The sequence below is a fragment of the Mesoplodon bidens genome (assembly GCF_964165515.1).
Source record: "Mesoplodon bidens genome assembly, contig: HAP1_SCAFFOLD_118, whole genome shotgun sequence".
Taxonomy (NCBI): Eukaryota; Metazoa; Chordata; class Mammalia; order Artiodactyla; family Ziphiidae; genus Mesoplodon; species Mesoplodon bidens.
Window position 1 is genome coordinate 1,257,263 of NW_027671260.1, and position 25,774 is coordinate 1,283,036.

At 43.6% G+C, this 25,774-nt stretch overlaps 1 protein-coding gene across 1 annotated transcript in view; it reads left to right on the plus strand.

The window, feature by feature from the left end:
• Positions 1 to 359: 359 nt before the first annotated feature.
• The window catches only part of LOC308611655 (forkhead-associated domain-containing protein 1-like), a gene marked incomplete at its 3' end in the record, with an annotated part of 87,421 nt that continues 62,006 nt past the window's right edge, over positions 360 to 25,774 (plus strand). The window contains exons 1-2 of the mRNA XM_081260358.1: positions 360 to 462; positions 19,739 to 19,945. Coding sequence (XP_081116484.1) covers positions 370 to 462; positions 19,739 to 19,945 — 300 coding nt within the window. The 5' untranslated portion in view covers positions 360 to 369. The remainder of the gene's footprint in view (positions 463 to 19,738; positions 19,946 to 25,774) is intronic.

Consider the following 25,774-nt stretch of genomic DNA (forward strand, 5'->3'; position numbering starts at 1 on the left):
TCAGATAACTAACCCCAAACTAAGCTTAATGGGAGGTGGAGAGCGGTTATCAGTGGAATTCATATTTGTTTGGGTTTTTTTTTTGCTATTGCTTGTTTGTGCTCTGAGTTACATAAAGGATGTCCTCTTGTGATCAGAAGCAAGCTCATCTATGCTGGCCATCACTGTTAAAAGGACAGTCTTAAAAATGTGCAGAATTATCATTGTGATCATTGTTAAATCCAGCTATCCACTCCTACCTCTGCTGACTTCTCCTGTGGACATTATGGTGTATTCCATTCATTCTAAATATGACATTGAATAATTAGAGGACTATATTTTTCTAACAAAATTGTTTTCTGAAAACCTTTTATAGGGAAAGCAGAGAATATGAAAGCCTATCTAAAGAGTGCAGAAGGCTATTTTGTCCTGAATAAAAGCACTACGATTGGAAGGCATGAAAATTCAGACCTTGTTTTAGAGGTAAGACCTCTTCCTAGCCATTCCCCGTCCCTCCCTACCCCTCACACCACCAAAAGTCCTTACTGTTCTGTGGACTCCAGTCTCTTGTAAAGCACAGCCTCTGGCTAACAGTCCCAGCCTTCCTCGGTGTGCCACCAATAACCAATCCCGGCATGTGCTGGGTCTCCCTGGCACATGTGGTAAGAATGAGCACAGTGCAAAGTGCGATGGGCCCTGTGTCCTTTGCTGACTGTGTGTGCAGTGTCCCACCCTGATGGGGCGGTTTGGAAGGTGGGCGTAGAACTGATGCTTGACCTTCACCTGCTCCGCGTCTGGCAGCCACGGCCACCTGAAGTGCCCAGCTTGAGCAATGGCCTCTCGCCCTTTCCAGAGCTTCTGGAGACTATGGGCCCCTCAGAGCCCTCCCCCGCCCCCGTACCTCCAAGTAGTAAATCAGGGTAAGCCCTGCGCATGGCCTCAGCGCTCTCTCACTTCATTTCATTCCATTCTCTGAATTAGCTGTGGCTTGGTCCACAGTCCCAGCTCATTGACAGCCAAGGAAGTTGGAAGAAATTGTAAGTAAGGAATTATACAAACAGTGGCTTTGAGCCTTTTAACATTTTGAAAGGGATTAAAATATTGAAGCAGAAAGAGAAATGCAATGGAATCCCTTTAGGACTGTGAAAGGCAGACCACTCTCAGACTTCACTCAACAGATTTTTTTCAACTTTATTTTGAAATAATTATAGATGCACAAATAGTAGAGGGAATGGCACGAAGCATGTGTGGAGTCCTGTGCCATTTTACCACGTGTGGATTTGGGTGTGGCCCTCAGGATATAGGAGTATTCCATCATCAGACATGTCCCTTGTGATGCTCCTTTTATAGTCACAATTCCTCCTCCCACCATCGTCCCCACGCTCCGAAAACCACTAATCTGTTCTCCGTCTCTATAATTTTCATCATGTATGTATGACCTTTGTGATTGATTTTTTTTTTTTAGTCAGTGTAGTGCCCTTGACATCCATTTAGGTTATTAGCTTGTTCTTTTATTGCTGAGTAATAGTCCACGGTATGGACGTATCACCTATGTTTAACCATTCACTTTTTGAAGGACATTTTGTTTCCATTTGGGGCTATTACAAATAAATGTACTATAAACATTTGTGTACAGGTTTTTGTGTGAACATAAGTTTTTATTTCTCTGTGATAAATGCTCAGGAGTATGATTGCATGGATTAACATATGTGTTTATATATATTCGGTTTGTAAAGAAACTGCCAGTCTTATCCAGCGTTGCTGTACCATTTTTCATTTCCACCAGCAATGTATGAGACACATCCTCACCAGCAATTAGCATAAACACTGTTTTTCATTTTAGCTGTTTTAGTAAGTGTGTAGTGGTATCTCATCATAGTCTTAACTTGCATTTTCCAAATCGATAGTGATGTTAAATGTCTTTTCATGTATGTGTTTGCCTTCTGCATATCCTCTTCAGTGAAATATCTCTTCATATCTTTTAAGTGTCTCTAATGGAATTGTTTAGTTTTTTACCATTGAGTTTTGAGAATTCTTTATGTATTTTAGATATGAGTCCCTTGTCAGATAGATGGTTTGCAAATATTTTCTCCCATCCGTAGCTTGTCTTCTCATTCTCTTAGCAGAGTATTTCACAGAGCAAAAGCTTTAACTCTTGATGAAGTCCAGGTAGTTATTTTTTCTTTTATAGATCATGCTTTTAGTGTCATGTCTAAGAACATGCCACAACGTCCCTGACCCTGAGGATTTTCTCTTATGTTTTCTTCTAAGTGTTTTATAGTTTTATGTTTAAATCTATGAACCATTTTGGGTTCACTGTCGTTTATGATGTGAGATTTAGGTCAAAGTTCATTTTTCTTGCATGTGGATATTTAGTTGTTCCAGAACCATTTGTTGAAAAGACTATCCTTTCTCCATTGAATTGCTTTTGCAAGTTTGTCAAAAATAATCTGGCCATACTTTCTATGGGGGCTACTTCTTAGTTCCCTATTATGTTTCATGGATCTATTTGTCATAATGGATCTACCATTATGAGATAGCCTTGATTACTGTCGCTATGTAAGTCTTAAATCAGGTAGTGTGATTCCTCCCACTTTTCTTTAAAGAAATTTTTTAACCTCTTCTAGTTGCTTTGCCTTTCCATTTACATTTTAGTGTAAGCCTGTCTGTATACACAAAATATCATGCTGTAATTTTTATTGGAATTTTGTTTTATCCTATATATCAATGTGAGAATAGTTGATATACTCCTATATTGTCCTCCAATTCATGAACATGGTATATTTCTCCATTTATTCAGTGTGTCTCATGAGTGTTTTGTAGTTTTCAGCATACGAGTTCTGTACATGTTTTGTTAGATTTACACTTAAGTATGTCTCTCTTTTTTTTTTTGAGTGATTGTAAATGGTATTATATTTTTAATTTTGGTGTCCTCATGTTCATTGACAGTATATAGAAATACAGTTGATTTTTGTATGCTTCTTGGTATCTTGCAACCTTAACTGCACTTTCTTATATAAGGGCTTTTGTAGATTTCTTGGGATTTTATACATAAACAATCATGTCATCTGCAAATAAGAACAATTTTATTTCTTCTTTCAGAAAAGGAGATCTGAATGTTTTTAATCTTCTTTTCCTTGCTTTATTTCCCTGGTTAAGACTTCCAGGACTCTGCTGAACAAGAGCAGTGTATAAATCCTTATATTCGCTTGTTCCTGACCTTAGGGGAAAGCAGTTACTCTTTCACCATTAAGTAGGAGGTTAGCTGTAGGGTTTTTATACATGTTCTTACCAAGTGAGAAATTTCCCCCTTTATTCCTAGTTTTCTGAGAATGTTTATTGTAAATGCAACAGATTTAAAGATAACTCCATGAACCTCCCCGTGAGATTCTCCTCCATGATATGGTCTCCCTTCAAGGACACAGAACATCTGTTCAGTGTGCAAAGTGGGAGGAAAAAGAAGAAGAAGAAGAACTGTAGTTTCTTCTTTATCCTAACAAGGCATAGATTTGGGGTCGTTTTATTTCCTGTCTGGTTAAAGTAGAGACAGAGATCTCTGTTTTGAACCGGACTATGATATTAGAAAACTGTAGTAATTTTTAAAAGCACAGGCTTTGGAGATAGACAGACCTGGGTTTGAATCTCATTAGGCTACTTTGTGGCTGAGTGACTTCAACCAAATTACTTAATCACTCTGAGCTCCTTTTCCCTGTCTGTAAACCTCTTACCTCACAGGGTTATTCTGAGGATTAAGTGAGAAATGCATATAAAGAGCCTGGCATGTGGTGCTCAGTGAATGACACAATGATCATTATTATGGTCTCCTAAAACAGAGACTGAGAAGAATCCTCAGAGGTGCACAGGGTTGAGATGAGGATCCACTGACATTAATAAGCCATTTGGAAAAGGGAACTAATGAGGACAGTTATTAACTAGACAGAAATTGAGTTGCATTCATTGTATATAAATAATTGACTGCTTACTGCTCCTCGGACTTAGCTTAAGAAATACGTCACTAGGCTTCCCTGGTGGCGAAGTGGTTGAGAGTCCGCCTGCCGATACAAGGGACACGGGTTCGTGCCCCGGTCCGGGAATATCCCACATGCCGCGGAGCAGCTGGGCCCATGAGCCATGGCCGCTGAGCCAGCGTGTCCGGAGCCTGAGCTCCGCAACGGGAGAGGCCACAACAGTGAGAGGCCCGTGTACCGCAAAAAAAAAAAAAAAAAAAAAAAAAAATTCAGGGATTTATATTACTAAAAATCATCCTTGCAATTACCAGAGGTTACATCTAGCAAATAAAAAAGATAGTTTGTTTTATTTGCCTGGATCAATCCTAAAGAATAGGCAGTCATGCTTCTAAAGATTTCTACTCATCAGCAAGGTTGACATGTTGTTTTGACTATTGGTATCGTAGTATTTCAACATCATTTACTCTTTCCGATAATGGAAGGTAGTTACATGCTTCTTGTTTTTAAAAATTGGGAGAAAGGAAAATATAAGGAAGAAAATAAAAGTCACTTGTAATCATTTGGCTCAGGGAAAAATCAATATTGATATTTGCAGGGTTTTACCCTCCAGACTTTTTTCTGTATCCTGTAAGGAGTTTGGTTCCGTAAGGCAGTAGGAAGCCTGTTTATAGCCAGGCTAGTGAGAACTGTTTATAGTCAACAGTGATAACTGTTGCTATCACTCATTCATTGCATAGTATTTACCCAGAGCCTCAGCACCGAGCCAAGTCTAGGGGTACAGTGATGGCAGAACTGGACATGGTCCCTGCCATCAGGAAGCTGCCAGGAGAGAGAGAAATAAGTCAAATGATCCCACAAAGGTGTGACTAATTCCATTCCAACATTGGGGCTGTAAAGGAAAGGAATATGGAAGACAAGGAGGACTTAACTAGACAAAAGGAGAAGGGAATGGCATGTGCAAGGGCCCTGGGGTGGAAGAGCATATTGTGAACCCAAGGGACTGAGAGAAAACCAGGGCGTCCAGAAGTCAGAGTGGGAAGGAGGAGGGCTAAGGGACAAGTAGGCCTCCTTCATGTCACCATAAGGGTTTTGATCTTTATCTGAAAGCAGTGGGAAGAAGGCTTGAAGGATTGTAAACAAGGGGGAGACCTGCCAGTGAACATCCCGGCTGCTGTGTGCAGACGAGCCATCAGGAGCTCTATTCACAATCTCCCCTCTCCCATTTTACATGGCTCAAAAGCCTCAGCCTTGCTCATTTCACAGCTAAACCTTGCAAGTTATAATTTATATGATTTGATGTGCCTTGTAAACTGTATTTTTTAGAGTTGGATATGGCTGTTATTTAAACTCTGCTGAGAAAGGGACTCAGTTCTTCCAGAATGAAGAAACACCAAAGCCAGTGGTTGTTGGATTTTCCGCATGTTTAAGAGTGATTGTTCAACATGAACTCCTAGGCATTCTGACCCAGTGGGTTTGGGGTAAGGCCCAGGAATCTTCACATTTGTATGCTCCCCAGGTTCAGGTGGGGGGAATGGAGTCCCTGGAGTTGGTTCCAGGACCACACTTTGAGAACCCCACCATGAGTGCTCCCTCCCTCTCCCTTCTTGATCAGCAGAGCTCCTGCTTGTGTGTGTGTGTGTGTGTGTGTGTGTGTGTGTATTCTTTCAATAAACTTTGTTTTGAGGAAAAGAGAAGCGAAGGGTAAACAATGAAGGGCTGACTGACCCTACCCCCTCCCCAGGGACTCCCCCAGTCCCACCCTGGGGAAGTCCCAGGATCCCTAGAAGACTGAGCTCTAGGACAGCCCAAGTCAGTGCAGGGCTGCAGCTAGGAAGGTGGAGATGGAAGAGAAAAAGAAAGAACAGACATGACAGGGGGATGAAATGCTGGTGTCCACACCTCACCCTCGGTGGTCAGTGTCCTGCCAGGCATCTCCTTTCTCATGGGTTTAGCCATCTCTCCAGCCTGTGTCAGCCCTTCTCGCGTGGGATCTGAGGGTCGTGAAGCCAGACTGATCTCATACACATACCCCAGATCCCATCCAGCCAGATGACTCTCGTCCCTTTTCCTGGCCCCTGTCAGTTCTGGGCTGCCTCTCAGGAAAGAACCAGAGCCTACACCATAATCTTGTTTATTATTATTAAACAAGGCTGCTGGGATTCTCCTATTATTTGCATAATTTCACGGACATGCAGGTATGTCTGCTCTGTCAAAGGACACACACAGCTGTAGCTCTGATGGGCATGGCCAAATTTCCCACCAGAGGTTTCCGGATGTGGTGTCCTGCCAGCAGTGGACGCCCGTCTCCCACTCCCTCCCCAGCCTAGGGTGCTGACCCCCCATTGGATCTTCACTGATCTACGGGGTGAAGTATGGTACCTGTGTCATTTTAATTCACGTTTCTCTTATTCTAAGCGAACACCTGCATTTTGAGACAAAAGGTGACAGGTGGACTCTCTGTGGGGAAATCCACGGAATGAAACAGGCCTGGGAGGGTGCACTTGCTGGCTCCCCATCTGCATCACGCTTGTCCTCCTGCCTGGGTCGTGCTCCCATCCTCCCCCCTCACCCCCACCTCACCCCTGGCTTCTCCCCAAGTGCTCCTTGCTCTGGTGGTTCACCTGTTAGGTCTCACCAGTCCTCAGGGAATGTTTTGTCCCCTGTTTGGGAACTGGCGGCTGATTTCATTGGTCAGTACCCAGCACAACAATTGATGGGACTAGTTTCTCACCAGCAGATGGAGGGCTTCCAAGAGGAAAAAGTTCAGAGGAAAGGGCTAGATCGTGATCTCATTTTTCTCATTTTTTTTATTGTGGTAAGATATGCATAACATAAAATTTCCCATCTTAACCACTTTTATTAAGTGTGCAGTTCAGTGGCATTAAATATATTCACACTGTTGTGCAGCCATCACCCCCATCCATCTCCAGAACTCTTTGAATCTTGCAGAACTGAAACTGCACCCATGAAACAACAACTCCCCTTGTCCCCCCATCCCAGCCCCCAGCAACCACCATTCTGCTTTCTGTCTCTATGACCTTGGCTACTCTGGGTATCTCATATAAGTAGAATCATAACAGTATTTGTCTTTTCATGACTGGCTTCTTTCACTGAGTATAATATCCTTTCACTGAGTATAATGTCCATGTTCATCCATGCTGTAGCATGTGTCCGAATTTCCTTCCTTTTTTAAGGCTGAATAATATTCCATTGTGTGGATTCACCACATTTTGTTTATTCATTCATCTACTGATGGACACTTGGGTTGTTTCCACCTTTTGGCTGTTGCAAACAATGCTATGAACATGGGTGTATAAATATCTCGTCAAGGCCCTGCTTTCAGTTCTTTGGGATATATACCCAAAAGTAGACTTGCTGGATCATATGATAATTTTATTTTTAATTGTTTCAGTAACTGCCATGCTGTTTTCCATAGTGGCTGCACCAAGTTACATTCTCACAACAGGGCACAAGGGTTCCACTTTCCCTGCGTCCTCACCAACACTTGTTATTTCCCTTTTTTTTTTATAGTAGCCATTCTGATGGATGTGAGATGAAAGAAAGATCATAATCTTTTGAATAGCATACATAATGCAAACAGCTACAGCATACATTTATGGACTACTTACTGTATCTCACATGGCTTTATACATCATCTATGTATGTTCTGTATATATATTTATAGAATTATATCCACAAAACAAATCCTGTGTGGGTGAGAACTACTATTATCGTTATTATCCTCATTTGATGACATGGACATGGGACTCAGAAAGGTTAAGGAACTGGCCCAAATCACACAGCTAGTCGGGGGAGGTGGGGCTGAGTTTCAGACTGAGCTGACTCAAGCTTCTAAAAACAGAAGCTTCACTTTTTGAGTGTAAATTTAGCTTTGGGAACATCTATTATCTAAATTGGAAATTCTCAGTTAACTGAGATAACAAGATAATTGACTAAGCTAGGGAAATTCCACCCTGTGGAATGGAGAATGGGGGTTGTCAGTGAAATGTGAGATCAATGTTCTCGTGATCCTCATTCATGCAACAGACTGAGGTGGTGCCATCTAGGGGGGGATTTGGGTAAAGAGGAAACGTTGACCTGGTGCTTTCCCAGGAAGAGGAGCATTGGGGCTGTTAAGTGGGGGCACAGCAAGAAACACCACTTATCTCTCCAATCCAGCCAGAGTAAGTTCTCTGCTTATAAGGACTGGTGGAGTTCAATTAGTCCCACCTGGATAACCCAGGATAGTCTCCCACTTTTTAAAAAATTTTTTAAAAGTTTTTGGCTGGGTTTGGTCTTCGTTGCTGAGCACAGGCTTTCTCTAGTTGCAGCGAGCGAGGGTTACTCTTTGTTGCGGTGCACAGGCTTCTCATTGCAGTAGCTTCTCTTGTTGTGGAGCACGGGCTCTAGACATGCAGATTCAGTAGTTGTGGCACGTGGGCTCAGTAGTTGTGGCTTGTGGGCTCTTGAGCGCAAGCTCAGTAGTTGTGGCACGCGGGCTTCGTTGCTCCATGGCATGTGGGATCTTCCCGGACCAGGGCTCGAACCCGTGTCCCCTGCATTGGCAGGCGGATTCTTAACCACTGCAACACCAGGGAAGTCCTTAGTCTCCCTCTTTTAAGAGCACTGATTAGTAACCTTGACATCGGCACAGTCCCTTTGGCCACCTCATGGAGCATATTCCCAGGTTCTGGGGGTCGGGGCATGGGCATCTTTGGGAGACCATTCTGCCCACCACATTAATACTACCACCTGACTGGACCGTTGCTTTGGGACTGGTCTGAGAGCTTTCTGGAAGTATCAGTAGGATCAATGCCACAGGCCATGGAGAAAGATGGCTGGATGAGCTGGCAGGTGATAATCCCGTTACCAAGAGGGCAGGAAGCAGGACTGGTTGAGTGAGCACCTCAACATCCCGGAAGCAGCCAGGTAGTTTGGGGCCTGGAGATGAACCAGGGGTTGGAAATACACACCTGCGAATCCAGGGGTTGGTACAGTGGCCCCAGCCCATGGACAGAGTGTGGAGGAAACGGACATCTGCAGGGAGAGGAGCCCGGCGTGGAGACCTGGAAGCAGTCAGAGAGGTGAGGGAGCCAGAGAGCTGCTGCCAGGCTGAGGGTATTCATCACAGAGACAGCTTGCTTTGTGCCAGGTACTGTTCTGGGCACTCTCGAGTGTATTAACTCATTTCATCCTTAGGAGGTTAGTGTTGTTTGCCCCACATTACAGATGAGGGTGTTGAGGCACAGATAGGCCGAGTATCCTGCCTGAGGTCACAGAGGGAGGCTGGGGCACTGGGCACCACGCTCGGGCAGTCTGATTTCAGGACCAGCCTCTCCTGAGGCCTTGCCGGTCCACAGGGCTCTCCCGGGGAGACCGGGGAGGAAGGATCCAGCTGACGGGGAAGCAGAGAAGCTTCTTCTTTCCTTCCAATCCCAGACCCGTCGTCTCACCAGCGCCTGGCCGTTTCCTCATATCCTTATTCTTTTGAAAACCCCATTTTTTTTTTACTATTTCTGCACTACATCCCTTTCTGGAGGCAGTGGGGGGATGGGGATGGGGGATGGGATAGCCTAGAACCAAAAGGTTAAAAGAAATAGATAAAACACACACACACACACACACACACACACACACACACACAAGTTAATTTCAAAAATGTTATCCCACTCCTTAGAACATGTCACCAAGCAGTACCTTTTGTCAATCCTATGAAGCCCAGCTTATCAAACTCATTTTTGCTGCTCAGGGAGCAACCAAAGAGAAGCAAAGAACCATGCCCCAGGCTGCACAGCTGGAAGGTAGCAGAGGTGGGACTTGAACTCAAGGCTTTCTAACTCCAGAGCCCATCCTCTTGCTCATAATAGAGAACATTTCCCATTTGCCCTATGTTCTCTTCTAAGTGCTTTAGTATGTATTATATCATTTATACGTCACCAGTAGCTTATAAGACTGTCCTTTTGTTACCTTACAGATGAGGAAGCTGAGGTATCACTTGCCCAAGGTCACCCTGCTAGGAAGTAGGAGAGCTGGGCTCGAGCCCAGTCTAATAACCACCACGTTGCCCTGCTCCCCCAACCCCTGAACCACCAGGCCACGTGCCTCTCTCTGACAACTGTGTCACATGTCACAGGGAGGCCGAGAGCCCGAGGAGGCCCCCAAGGGCAATGGCAGTGGGTTGAGGACCCAGCGGGAGAGGAACCTCTTGAAGCCATTTGACAATAAAGGAAAGGAAGGGGGAAGGGGCGGTGTTTCCAGGCCGAGGGGGTGGTGAGCACGTTCACAGGTTAGACGGAAGTTACACTGTCAAGGTGAGGATGCAGAAGAGGAGATGGTTGAGGAGAGGGACCAGACCAGGGTGGGATGAAGGCAGGACCACCCGGAGGCCCTTGGCAACTAAGAGAAGCCTTGAAGGTCCCATCTAGGAGCTTCTCCAAGCCTGGGAAGTCCAGGTCCTGGCAGGGAGCTGAAGGCACATTCACAGGGGTGTGGAGTGATGGAGGGGAGTTTCCTGAAGGGACTCCACAGGGAGTGGGCAGGGCTCAGAGAAACCACAAAGGATAGTGCAGGGCCCAGAGCTAGTATGAGTGAGGACTGTTCCCACCCCCAGAGCTGAGGGGTGAGGGGCAGGGGCATTTCCTGGGACCCGGAGACCCCGAGGGCTGGGTAGAGTCCTCTGAGGGAAGCTGTGTGGCCCCAGAGAATGGAAGCCAGGGGAGTAAGTACCCCAAGCTCTCTCCTCCCTGCTCTGATCTCTAACCCCCCCATTGGCCAAACCCAACCAGAAACCAGACACAAGGAGCCCATCAGCCCATGGATGTAGCCGCACAGGTGGGCCTGCTGGGCAGAGGGCGCCGTGTAAAGGGATGGAGGAGGGTCGGGAGAAGCAGACGGAGGATGCAGGCAGGTGCAGGAGGTGAAGACCTAGGAGGCTGTTGTCAAAGTAGAATGAAAAGCCTGAGAGCAGGGACCTGCTGGCTGGGGGGCCCAAAGGGCACTGGGCCAGCCTCAGGACAGAAGTGTGAGGGTGGCAGGAGGGTTTGGGGGCCGGGATGGGCTTGAAGGAGCTGGTGAGCTTGAACAGGGCCCAGGCTGGTTGAGCATAGGGCATTACCCCTAGGGAGCAAACAGGGAGCAAAGGCTACGTGACTCAAGGAGAGGACGAGACAGAGGATAAGGAAGGCCGGGAGTGGGAGGTTATGGTCTGAGATGGGGCTTCCCAGTGCCAGGTGATGCAAGGTTGAAACCTAGCTCCAAAGGACGGTTCCAGGTACACGTCGAACCTAAGTGACAATGTCAGTGAACCTCAGGGCAATGTCATAACTAAGTCAGCTTCCCGAGGAGGCTTCCTTAAAGCACAGGGGTCATCAGAGCAGATGGTCATTGTTAAGAGAAGTTCAAACGTCTCAATATTTTATGGACTCACTATATACTTTTTAAAGACATTTTCAATGCAGGAGCCTTAAAAAATGCACTTGTTTTGTATATTAGGTCCTGCCTGTCTCCTCTCTCATTATTAAATCACTCTCTACTCTGAAAATCACAGGGTACAAATCAAAGGTACACGTTTTGGAATTAGACTTGGGTTCAAACCCTGACATTGCCCTGGGCCAGCATCCTGATGTTGAGTGAGTCCCTTCATCTTAGCCATTTTTTAAATCGTGGTAAAATACCTATAAAGTTTACCGTCTTAACCACTTTTAAGTGTACAGATCAGTAGTTGTAAGTTATTCACATTGTTGTGCAACCAGCCTCAGAATTTTTCATCTTGCAAAACTGAAACTGTACCCATTAAACAACAATTCCCCGTTTCCCCTTCCCCAGCTCCTGGCAACCCCCGTTCTATTTTGTTTCTATGAGCTTGACTACTTTATGTACCTCACATAGTGGAATCATACAAAATTTGCTTTTTTGTGACACTTATTTCACATCATGTCCTCACAGTTCATCCATGTTGTAGCATGTGTCAGAATTTCCTTCCTCCTACACTGAATAATATTCCACTGTATGGATGGACCACATTTTGCTTATCCAATCATCAGTCAGTGGGCACTTGGGTGGCTTCCACCTTTTGGCAATTGTGAATAATGCTACTATAAACATGAGTGTACAAATAACTCTTTAAGTTCCTGTTTTCAATTCTTTGGGGTATATACCCGGAAGTGGACTTGCTGGATCATATGATAATTTTATTCTAAATTGTTTGAGAAGCCGCTCTACTGTTTTCCATATCAGCTGCACCATTTTACATTCTCAGCGGTACATAAGTGTTCCCCTACTCTACATCCTTGCCAACACTTGTTATTTTCTGTTGCTGTTTGTTTGTTTTTGATAGTAGCCATCCTAATGGGTATGAGGTGGTATCTCACTGTGGTTTTGATTTGAATTTCCCTAATGACTAGTAATGTTGAGCATCTTTTTATATGCTTGTTGGACATTTATATATCTTCTTTGGAGAAATGTCTATTCCAGTTCTATGCCCATATTTGATCAAGTTATTTGGGGGTTCTTTTTTGTTGTTGTTGTTGAGTTATAGTTCTCTATATATTCTTCATATTAACCCTTTTTCAGATTTGTGATTTGCAACTATTTTCTCCCTTTCTCTAGATGGCCTTTCACCCTGTTTATTGTGTCCTTTGATTCACAGAAGTTTTAATTTTTGATATAGTTGAATTTATCTATTTTTACTTTTGCTGCCTATGCTTTTGGTATCATAGCCAAAAATGCATTGCCAAATCCAATGTCATAAAGCTTTCCTCCTGTGCTTTCCTCTAAAAGTTTTATAATTTTAGACTCTGTTTAAGTCTTTGATCCACTTTGAGTTAATTTTTATACATGGTGTAAGGTAAGAGTTCAACTTAATTCTTTTGCAGTCTTTCCCAGCATCATTTGTTGAAAATACTGTTCTTTCCCCATTGAATAATCTTGGCACCCTTGTCAAAAATCATTGGACCATATATGCAAACTTTTATTTCTGTGCTCTCTATTCTATTCTATTGGCCTATGTGCCTGACCTTATGTCAGTATCACACTGTTTTGATTACTGTACCTTTGTATGCAGTAAGTTTTGAAATCAGGAAGTGTGAGACCTCCAGCTTTGCTTTTCTTTCTCAAGAGTATTTTGGCTATTTGGGGTCCACTGAGATTCCATATGAATTTTAGGATGGATTTTTCTATTTCTGCCAAAACTGCTGTTGGGATTTTGAATCTGTAGATCCTGCTGTGTAGTAATGACATCTTAACAATATTAAGTCTTCCAACCCACGAATACAAGGTGTCTTTCCATTTATTTGTGTCTTTAATTTCTTTCAGCAGCACTTTGTAGTTTTCAGTGTACACATCTTTTACCACCTTGGTTAAATTTATCCCAAAATATGTTATTCATTTTGATGCTATTGTAAATGAAATTATTTTCTTAACTTCCTTTTCAGATTGTTCATTGTGAGCATATAGAAACACAACTGATGTTTGTGTGTTGATTTTGTGTCCTACGATTTTGCTAGTGAATGGTATTTTTTAGTTCTAAGAGGGTTGTGGTTTTTCATGGACTCTTTAGGATTCTGTACATGTAAGATCATGTTGCCTGTGACCAGAGATAATTTGACTTCTTCCTTTCGAATTTGGATGTCTTTATTTCTTTTTCTTGCCTAATTGCTCTGGCTAGGACTTCCAGTACTTTGTTGAATAGAAGTGGCAAAAGCAGGTATCCTTATCTTATTCTTGAAATTAGAGGAAAAGCTTTCAGTCTTTCACCTTTGAGTATGATGCTACCTGTGGGCCTTTCATATTTGACCTTTATTATGTTGAGGTAATTTCCCTCTATTCCCTGTTTGTTGAGTGCTTTTATCATGAAAGAGTGTTGCATTTTGTCAAATGCTTTTTGTACGTCCATCGAGATGATCATTTTTTTCCTTCTTTCTGTTTATGTGATGTATTACGTGGATTAATTTTCATATGTTGAACCATCAAGTCTGCATTCCAAGAATAAATGCCACTTGGTCATAGTGTATGATCCTTTTACTGTGCTGTTGCATTCGGTTTCCTCCTGTTTGGTTGAGGACTGTGGCGTCAGTGTTCATAAGAGATATTGGTCTGTAGTTGTCCTGTCGTGTCCTTGTCTGGGTTTGGGATCAAGGTAATGCTGTCCTCTCACTTCACCTGTTGAGTCTCAGCTTCTTCATCTCTAAGATGGAGATAACAATAGAGTCCCTGTTTAGGGCTGTCATGCAGATTAAATGGTAAAAATGCACACAAAATGCTTCAGCAGGGCCCTGTTCACAGGAAGCCCTCAAAATATGTTAGAGGAGGATAAGGATAATAATAAAAATAATAATAAATAAATAACAGTTCATCTCATAGTGGGACAGCTCAGTAGGCTGGGGCTTATAGACTCAGTCTGTATTAGCAGCAGGGCGTCTGTCCAGCAGCAGCATTTAGCAATTTTCCAAGTAAAGGGAGCGAGTGATATTATAGGGCCGAACTAGGAAGCTGTCTCCTGGCCTAACATGTGGTAGAGGCTCACCCAACTTTGTGGAGTCATTGAAAACTTCCTGCTTGCTTTGAGTTCTTAATAATGGCCTGACAGTTTTTGAGGAACTGAACGCAGTGAAGCCTGGCAAGAGACAAACAAAATGTAACAGACAGAATTTCTCTCATTCCTGGGTTATCAAAGGTTCAAAGGACACAAAGATCAATGGCAATGGTGATGAAGATGATGTGGGTGACATTTTCCAAAGAGCTAATGTGTTTTCATTTTTTTTAATACTTTATTTTTTTGAACAGTTTTAGGTTTACAGGAATTTTAGCAGAGAATACAGAGAGTTCCCATATATCCACCCCTCCAATACACACAGTTTCCCCTATTATTAACCTCATGCATTAGTGCGGTACATTCGTTACAACTCATGAAACAATATTGATATGCTATGATTAACTAAGTCCATAGGTTACATTAGGGTTCACTCTTTGCGTTGTACGTTCTTTCGTTTTGACAAATGTATAGTGACAAGTATCCACCATTACAGTATCATAAAAAATATTTTCACTGCCCTGAAATCCCCTGTGCCCCTCCTCTTCATCCTGAGCCCCAGAGCCCCTGTGCCCCTGGCAAGCACTGATCTTTTACTCTCCTTATAGTTTTACTTTTTCCAGAATTTCATACAGTTGGAATCATACGGTATGTAACCTTTTCAGACTAGGTTCTTTCACTAAGCAATATGCATTTAAGATTCCTCCATGTCTTTTTTGTTATTTGATAACTCATTTATTTTTATCACTAGTATTTCATTGTATGGATGTACCACAATTTGTCTATCCATTTACCTTTTAAAGGACATCTTGGTTGCTTCCCGTTTTGGGCAGTTATGAATAAAGATGCTGTAAGCATGTATCCAAAATAAATGAGTCTTCATGGATATAGAGAACAGACTGTGGTTGCCAAGGGGGAGGGGGTTGAGGGAGAGATGGAGTGGGGGGTTGAGGTTAGCAGATGTGAGCTGTTACATCCAGGATGGAGAAACAACAAGGTCCTACTGTAGAGCACAGGGAACTATATTCAATATCCTGTGATAAACCATAATGGAAAAGAATATTTTAAAAAGAATGTATATATATGTATAACTGAATCACTTTGCTGTACAGCAGAAATCAATACAACATTGTAAATCGACTACATTTCAATAAAATAAATAAATAAACAATATAAATGAGTCTTAAAAATCAACAATAAGAAACCAAACAACCCAACTTAAAAATGGGCAAAAGAGCTCAACAGACACCTCACCAGAGAAAATCTACAGATGTCAAATAAGCATATGAAAAGATGTTAAACATCATATATCATTAAGGAATTTCAAATAAACATGAAATATCTCTTCATTTATTTAGACTACTTTGATTTCTTTCATCAACATTTTGTAGTTTTCTTCATATACCTCTTCATATAGCTAAGTATTTTGTTAGATTTATTCCTAAGTACTTCATTTTTTTTTTGGTGCTAATGTAAATGGTGTTGTGTTTTTAATTTCATATTCCACTTGTTCATTGTTGGTATATAGGAAAGCAATTGACTTTTGTATATTAATCATGTATTCTGCCACCTGGGTACAATTGCTCATTAGTTCCAGGAGGGCTTTCTGTCGGTTCTTTGGGATTTTCTGCATAGACAATCATGCCATCTGCAAAATGGGCAAAAGATCTGAACAAACACCTCACCAAAGAAGATTTCTTTTTCCTTCCCAATCTATCTTTTATTCTCTTTTCTTGCCTTGTTGCATTAGCTAGGACATACAGTACAATGTTGAAAATGAGTGGTGAAAGGGGACATCTTCACCTTATTCCTGATCTTAATTGGAAAGTTTCTAGTTTCTCACCATTAAATATGACATTAGCTTTAGGGTTTTTATAGATGTACTTTATCCGGTTGAGGAAGTTCCCCTCCATCCCTAATTTGCCAAGAGTTGTTGTGGTGGTTTGGTGGTTTGTCAGTTTATCATGCATGGGTGTTTAATTTTGTCAAATGCTCTTTTTGCATCTACTGTTAGGATAATGCGATTTCTCTTCTCTACGCTGTTGATGTGATGGATTACATTAATTGATTTCCAAATGTTGAACCAGCCTTGCATACCTGGAATAAATCCCACTTGACTGTGGTGTAGAAGTCTTTTTATACATCACTGGATTCAATTTGCTAATATTTTGTTGAGGATTTTGCATCTATGTTCATGGGAGGGATTGGTCTGCAATTTTCCTGTTTTGCAATATCTTTATCTGGTTTTGCTATTAGAATAAGCTTGGCCTCACAGAATGAACTGGGAAGTGTTCTCTCTTCTTCTATTTTCTGGAAGAGATTATTTAGAACTGATATCATTCTTTCCTTAATGTTTGATAGAATTGACCAGTGAACCCATCCAGGCCTGGTGCTTTCCATTTTGGAAGGTTATTCATTATTGATTCAAATTCTTTACTAGATATGAGTCTATTCAGAGTATTTATTTCTCCTTGTGTGAGTTTCAGTAGATTGTGTCTTTCAAGGAAATGGTCCACTTCATTAACTTATAAAATCTGTGGGCATAGAATTATTCATAATATTCCTTTATTATCCCTTCAGTGTCCATGAGATCAGTAGTGATGCCATCGCTTTCATTTCTGATTTGAGTAATTTGTATCTTCTCTCTTTTTTTCTTGGTTATCCTGCTAGAGGTTTGTCAATTTTATTGATCTTTACAAAAAAAAAAAAAAACAAACAGCTCTTTATTTTGCTGACTTTTCTCTATTGTTTTCCTGCTTTTTATTTCATTCATTGCTTCTTTTCTTGTGCTTGTGGTAGGCTTATATTGCTCTTCTTTCTCTAGTTTCATAAGGTGGAAGCTTAGATCTTTTCAAATGTATGCCTTCAATGCCATAAACTTCCCTCCAAGCACTGCTTTCACTGCATCTTGCAAATTTTCATAGGTTGTATTTTCATTTTCATTTAGCTCAAGATAAATTTTTATTTCCCATGAGACTCCCTCCTTGACCCATCTGTTATTTAGAGATGTGTTGTTTAATCTCCAAATATTTGGGGATTTTCCAGCTGTCTTTCTGGTATTGGTTTCTAGCCTAATTCCATTGTGTTCTGAAAACGTACTTTGCATAATTTCTATCCTTTTACATTTGTTGAGGTATATTTTGTGGCCTGGAATGTGGTCTGCTTCATGAATGTTCCATGGGAGCTTGAGAAGGATGTGTGTTTTGTTGCTGTGGGATGAAGCTGTGTGGTTGCCAGTTAGATCCAGATGATGGTAGTGCTGTTCAGTTCAACTTCATTCTTCCTAATTTTCTGCCTGGTGGGTCTGCCCATCACTGACAGAGGGCTGTTGAGGTCTCCAGCTACCATGATGGATTCATCTGCTTCTCCTTGCAGTTCTATCAGTTTTTGCCTTCCATACTTTGATGCTCTATTGTTGGGTACATACAGTGAAGGACTGTTATGTCTGCTTGGAGAATCGACCCCTTTATCACTATGTATCGCCTCTCTTTATCCCTGATAACTTTCCTTCCTCCGAAGTTGGCTCTGCCTGAAATTAATAGAGCTACTCCTGCTTTCTTCTTGTGTTTCAGTATTTTAAGTGCCAAAGTGTTTGGTAGGAATTTGAAAAGTGGGTAAAGGCACAGTCATTTGAATCAGGCAAACCTGGGAACAAGCCAAGCGAGTCAAAGTGGCTGACTGTGGGCACACTTAATCGTTCTATGCCTCAGTTTCCTCATCTAAGAAATGAGTAACTATCGGACCTACTGTACAGCACAGGGAGCTATATTCAATATCTTGCAGTAACCTGTGATGGAAAAGAATCTGAAAAAGAATAGATATTATATATATGTATAACTGAATCACTTTGCTGTACACCTGAAACTAACACAACATTGTAAATCAACTAGACTTCAATAAAAAATTAAATTTTTTTGAAATGAGGAAGTATCCCTTTGAATTATTGTGAAGATGAAACGGGATAATGCAGTAAAGCACTTAGCAAATTTCCTGGCATTTGTGTAATTACACATAATGTGTCATTAATATATTCTACTAATATATGCAGTTATATTATTATCTATTCATATACTATAAGCTATTATTAATATAAGCTATAGGTTATAATTATATTGTGGGACATTAGTATAGATTTCTAAGTCCAAGTACTCTCTATGAAATTTGGGTGAGGCACTCTGAGAAGAGTGACTTAGAAAATATTTGCAAAGTCTCAGGTTGGAGTGGATGGCTCATAGGCAGTGTCCTGAGAAGACACAGGACTTCGCACGTGCCCTGCAGCCCATAGTCCAGGGCGCCGGGGCCAGGTGGGGATGTGATATTTCCTCCTTGGTGCCGAGTTTTGCTCATTCTTCTTATTAAAGTGGTTACACAGGAGGTTTCTGAGGCCACTGACAAATCACTGTCTGGGGTCTCTCTCTTTTGAGGGAAATGTGGTCACACCAGGGCCCCTATTGAAAAATAGATCATCTTTGGTTAGATAAATTCTGATTAGCTTTTAAGAAGCAACAGTAATAATTAAGCACATGGGAAAAATCTTCATTGTACACCAAGGCTTTTAAAAGGTAGTTATAAAACTATGTTTTGTGGTGTGAGCTCAATTGTGTTTAAACTTTTTAAAAAGATTGTAAGCATAGAGAAAAGACTGGAAGGATGTGAACCACCGTGTTCTCGGTGCCTGCCTCTGGGGGACGGGAGTCTAAGTGATTTTAATGTCTTCTTTGTGTTTTTCTCTAGTTCTCATTTTCTGCATTATTACAAAAAACATGTTATTTTAAAAATGAATAGAACAAACAACAATTATTACAAAACCTCCCCTGAACTTTAACACTTGCAGTAAATGGACAGTTGTCACTTGCCAACTGACCTTTCTGGTTTGTGTTGGGCCATTTCTGCTATCTTGCCACTCGGGACAACCAAAAGGATCCTTGCATGGGATCAGAGAACTATCAAGTGGCCAATTCCTGGCCAATTCCCCCCGAGTTCCCTCTTGCCTCTGTGTTGCCTGACGCCCTACCCCAAAACTGGGCATCTAGTCTGGGTCTGCTGTCAGGGTCTGGTGACCCTCCACTCACTAGCTGTGTGGCCTTAGGCAAGTCACTTAACCTCTCTGACCCTCAGCATCCTCCTCTTAAAATGAGGATTGCAGTGACTGTCCAGCCAGATGAAGTGGTTAGCACATTGGGGCCCCCAGTGTCAGTGGCACTAGTTATTCCTTGTTATTCCTGTTATTGCTGGCTCTGACTGTCCCCCTTCTGCATTTCAGTCTGCAGACGTCGACAACCATCACGCACTCATTGAATATAATGAGGCCGAAAGCAGCTTTGTTCTCCACGACTTCAATTCCTGCAACGGCACGTTCGTCAATGAGTGCCACATTCAGAACGTGGCTGTGAAGCTCCTACCCGGAGACATCCTGAGGTTTGGGTCCAGAGGGCTGACCTACGAACTGGTCATCGAAAACCCAGCCTCGGTGAGTCCAGGCCCCTGCGGGGGTGGGGTGGGGTGGGGTGGGGTGCAGAGGTGCCGTGTTGTGCCACCTTCCGTGCAGCCTAGGGCTCGGGTACGGCCACAGGTGGAGTTCGTCTGGAGCGCGTCACTCTTCCTTTCGCGATTCTGCGAAGTTCAGCCCCATCGCGTGGGTGCCCGGGGAGAGCGAGTCCTCGCGCCCTCTTCTGGGCATTTCGTGGAATTACATGCAAGGGTTGCCTAGCGACCAGCCCGGAGCGAGAGCGTTTTCCTGAAAAGTGAAGCTTGGCGAGGGGAGGTGGAAAGCAAGTGTGTGCTTCTGAAGATGCAGAGATGGATGCTTCCTTTTTAGGCAGATCAGTGCTCTGCAACTTCCTAGCTTTGTGACCTCGGCCAGGCTTCTCTGTATGCCTGGGTCTGGGTCTTCTTAGCGGTGCAGGGCGTTGAGAGAGTATCTATGTATAAAAAGTCAAAGTCTCTGGCCAGAGTAGACGCTCAAGGCCTGCCAGCTGTTATCACACCGGATCAGAAATGTTCCCGGGATCAGGACCTAAAGTATGGCCCCAGGTTAAGCGGAACGTAACCCAAAATTCGCCCAGCAAAGCTCAGTGACAAGAAGTATCTGGTTCAGTAGGGAGGCAGGATGGGGGCTGGTTAGCAACACAGTCCTGGGTCAGAACCCCAGCTCTGCCACTGGCCTACTCGGTGCGCTCTTGCACAAACCATTGGACCCCTCGGAACCTCGGTTTCCTCATCTACAAAATGGGGCCAACGACAGCAATGACCTTGCAGGCTTATCTCGAGGGCTAAATGAGATGGTTATCATTGTAAAGCTCCCAGAATAATGCCCATTCGTGGTGAGCACACAATGAATACCTGTCGTGTGTGTCCCAGAGAGACGGCGTGTTAACCTCACTCGCCAGCACCAAGAACCCTGCATGGACTGAGACCTCCGAGGCTTAAAGTCCTTTCTGGGACGAGGCTGGGTATAAATAAATAAAGTTTAGAGAATCTAGACAGAATCCTGGGGTGTGGGTCCACTAGGCAGCCTTAAATACTCACTCAGAGAAGATGAGCACCGTCCCTCAGGCTGCAGGGCCCGTGACACCGTATCCACCACGTTTGGCTTTGAAAACCTGGGACAGTTTTCTCCTGCTGCTTCTCAGCCCCCTTTTCCTCCTTGGACCAACATTAAAGTGTGCTCACTTGTGGGATGCACTGGGATCCACTGGCCGCCCTGAGGAGGGGCTCCTGACATAGAAGGTGTTGACCTGATCAGGGGTTCTCAACATGGGTTCTAAGGATCCTCCTCGTCAGAAGCACGTGGGGAGCAGACCAACAGTGCAGATCTGGGCTTCACCCCAGGCCTGAGGACTCATACTTAGGATTCCCAGATGAAATACAGGACACCCAGTTAAATCTGAATTTCAGATAAGCAACAAATAATTGTTATGTACAGGTGTGGCCCAACTATTGCAAGGAACCACATATGCTAAAAAAATTATTTGGTGTTTATCTGAAATTCAGATTTAACGGACACCCTATAGTTTATTATATATTGATTTATTCATTTCTTTCTTTATGCGAAATCTGGCAACCATACACATCCTCCCTGGGAGTAGGGCCTGGGAATATGCATTCTCACAAGCTCCCTGATGATTCTGATGCACCGCCAATAGGAGGGAAACCGAAATTTAGAATCATTTGTATGGAACACTTACAGAATTTTTTAGGGATCAAAGAAAAGGGGATTTCACACTCCCAAGCCTGAAAATCCAAGTTCATGAAGTTTGATTCAATGTGCCCCAACATGTCTGATTCCAAGAATTTTTCAGGAATGTTCAGTCAAATTACAGGTTCCCAGGCCCCCTCCCTGGGAAATTCTGACTTTGTGGCCTGCCCGTGGGGAGAAGAAGAGGGGGAGCAGCAAACAATATCTGCATTTTTTTCTTCTTTTTTCCTACAAAGATATTTATTGAACTATTATTTATAGGGGCATAAAATTTGAAACCTAAATTTCCATCCAAAGGGGGCATTGTTTAATAAATTATATTGTTTAATATATTCTAAGGAGTTTAATATATTATAAGGAGTTCGTTATATATGGAATACTCTTCTGCCTTTTTAAAACACAGCTTTATTAAGATATAATTGACATGCAATAAACAGCACATGTTTAAAGTCTGTAAGTGGATGGGCTTTGACATATGGGTACACCTGTGAAACCATAGCCACAATCAAGACAGTGAACAGCTCCTTCATCCTCCAAAGTTTCCTCCGGATCACAGCATGTGTTTGTTTGCTTGCTTGCTCTTAACAGCTTCACTGAAGTACAATTTACATAACAGAAACTTCACCCATTTGAAGTGTCCAATTCAATCAATTTGAATATATTGATGGAGTTGTGCAGCCATCACCACAACCTGCTCTCAGAACATTTTCCTCCATTTCTATCACCCCAAACCTCGGAGAAACCTTGGAGGTATTTCATTTTGGGGTTTGTTTTTAACTTTTAATTTTCAAAATTATGGTAAAATACACATAAAATTTACCATCTTAACCATGTTTCAGTGTACAGTTCACAGTGGCATTAAATCTATTCACACTGTTGTGCAGCCATCACCCCCATCCATCTTCAGAACTTTGTTCATCTTCCCAAACTGAAACTCTATGCCCATCACATCAAACCCCCTGCTTCCTTCCTCCCCTCCCACCATGCATTCTGTGTCTGTGAATTGGACTATTCTAGGTTCCTCATATAAATGGTATCTTACATTGTTTGTCCTTTTGTGACCATCTTATTTCACTTAGTATGATATCCTCATGGTTCATTCCAGTTGAATATTTCATTGTATGGATTCACCACATTTTGTTTACCTGTTCATCCATCCATGGCCACTTGGGTTGCTTCCATCTTTTGGCCATTTTGAGTAAGTTTGTTATGCACACGGGTGTACAACTATGGAATGGGGACTTTATTTTACAAGGTACTTCTTATATAATTGTGGGAAAAAGTGATGACGACCTCTAACCTTGAGTAGATAAGACGGAAGAAGATGCTTTGTAAGAAGAGAAACCAGGAGAGCAGCAGGAGGAATCACTGACGTGAACAGCACTGTGCTAAGCAATTCACCTGCTCTCCCTTATTTCACGCTCATAGCAACCTATGAGATGGGTTCTCCCATGATCCCCATTTGACAGACAAGGAATCCGAAACTTAGAGAGGTTAAGTAATTTCCCCAGGGCCACACAGCTAGTCAGTGCAAATTAAACACTATCCCCACTTGCGGAAAAAGGAGGGGAGAAAACCATTTAGTCTGATGCTAGCTGGAGCAGTAGCCTTGACTGGTTTTCACACCGAGGAAAGCATACTCTCACGGTCACTCGAATATGCACGGATTTTTTCAATTCTTATTCCTACACGCACTTGCACCTTGCTTCATTCCTCAGTTGACTGCAGGCAGCTGCACAAGTGTTCCCCTGGCCTGTGCCCAGGGCACTTTGCAGGACTCTCCACAGCCCCATCTTCTCAAAAGTGCTCTCTGCCGGGGCGTCCCCAGCTTGAGGAGCTTCCATCCATGATGCTCATATTCATGGAGGGGTCCTTTGCAGCGTCCGTGTGAGGGCAGCCTGTGGACTGACTGACACCTTCCTACAAATTCCACTTCCTGATGACCCCAACCTGCTGGCTATTTAAAAGAAGAGAAAGGAAGAGGGGAAAAGGGAGAGGTATTGAAGAGCATCTCTCATCAAATATTTTGAAGCCCAGTTTTTCTAAAAAATTCGTGGCCGTCTTGCTTCCGGCCTATTCTTGTTTCCAATTGATTTTGGGGTCCCTGGTGAGGGCGCTGTGTTTCCTCCTTGGATGGAGTTTCCACGGAGGACTGCCCTGATATCATACAGATTCAGTATGATGAGAACTGTTCTTCTCCCGACAAAGAGTTCCCAAATGAAAGCATTTATTTCAGGTTTTGTGGTGACCCTAACCAATAGAGGAGGGTGTGACGGCATTTTATTGGGGGAGGCGGGTGAGGTGCGGGGCGGTTAGGAATCCAGATGTGTTTGCAGATGTCTCAGTGGTTAGAGCACGTGCCCTGAGGTCAGGCTGACTCCAGCGCCGTCCCAGCCCTGCTCTTGACCGGCTTTTATACTGGACGTGCACAAATCATCTACCTCTCAGGGCCTCGGTCCCCACTCCTGTAACAATAGTTCCTACCACCTTGAGTGACTGTGGTATTAAGTGGGCAAAGTGCGTAAATTGCTTAGTCCAGCGTCTGGCACCTAATAAGCACATGATAACCCTCAGCTTTAGAGTCAAGCAAACCAGCATGGAGCAGCCAAATGCCTCCTTTGTAAGTGTCCTTATGGACAGGGAAACCTCCCAAGACCTGCCCCCGCTAGCAGATAAATACATTTGCAGATAAATTACCCATAGAATAACATACAAGATGGAAAAATATAAAGAAAAACTCTTGTTTGACAAAGTGCATTGGCAGCCAGGTTGTGCCCAGGACCATCCTTTTTTTTTTTTTGTGGTCGCGGGCCTCTCACTGTTGTGGCCTCTCCCGTTGCAGAGCACAGGCTCCGGACGTGCAGGCTCAGCGGCCATGGCTCACAGGCCCAGCCGCTCCGTGGCATGTGGGATCTTCCCGGACCGGGGCCCAAACCCGTGTCCCCTGCATCGGCAGGTGGACTCTCAACCACTGCGCCACCAGGGAAGCCCCCAGGACCATACTGTGTAAATTATAGCTCTCTCATCAAAGTATAACCTAGGGCTGCCATATTGCACAGCTCCAGGGTCACCATTCACAACGTAGTCCATGTGGATGGCGCCCACTGAAACTGTGCAGGACATAACCCGCAGGGCCATCTGCAATGCCCTGAAGCAACCGTTGATTAATCCCATAGAGTCTTGGCACCAGGCGTGGGAAATTGAAGTCCCAGAGTCAGGTGTGCCGCCGTGTTGTGGGTTTTGTTGCTTGTTGCCTTTACTCGTGCTTTCTGAGCTCTGGGAAAGGAGGTGTGGAAACAAGCTGTGCTAGTCACAGTGGCGCCGTTCTTACAAGGCAGCTGAGTCAGGAAACCCACGTCACCCGTATGTATCAATCATGTCTTTCTCTGTTCTGAAATACGGCAAAACTGATGGAAATGGCCAGAATGAAAAAGGAAGCCAGGCGCCACAAATGACGTGCCGAGTTGTTCCATGAGGGGGTTGACAGCTCCTTGTCGGCAGCGCCCATCCCCATGACTGCCTGTGTCTGGCCTTCCCTGTAGCCTGCTCTGCCCTGTTCCCAGTCCAGCCAGACTCTCCCACGTGGCTCCTGGATACTGTCTTCTGTCCCTGCAATGTCATGACGTCCTGTCTTGCGAGAAGAGCGCCCTCTGTCGGCCAATATTCCTTGCTGCTTTAATGGGGAAGCTCTGCAGAACACAATCGAGAAAGCAAGGGCTTTGGAGTTGGATGGACCCAAGTTGAAATGCCAGCTGCAACTAGCTTTACCTTTCTGAGCTTCAATTTCCAATTTCTGCCAAGGAGCTACTCATTAATCCCAGGTCCCCTTTCCCCCTTCAGTTGTTTTTATAGAGGTCCCTGGGACCACCCCTATCATGGCATAAACTGAGGCTCAGAGAGTTTCAGTGACTTCCCCAAGGTTAGGCATCAATCATATAGATCCAGAGGCAGGATTAAAAGCCGGCTCTCCTGAGTCCCTTGGAGCCTTTTCCTAGTAGCACGAAGCATCGTGGGGCCGTGAGAGCCGAGGCAGGTCCTTCACTGCCCAGCGGTTAAGGAAGGTCTTGCAATTCCCAGTCCAACCTGCAATTTCACACGCTG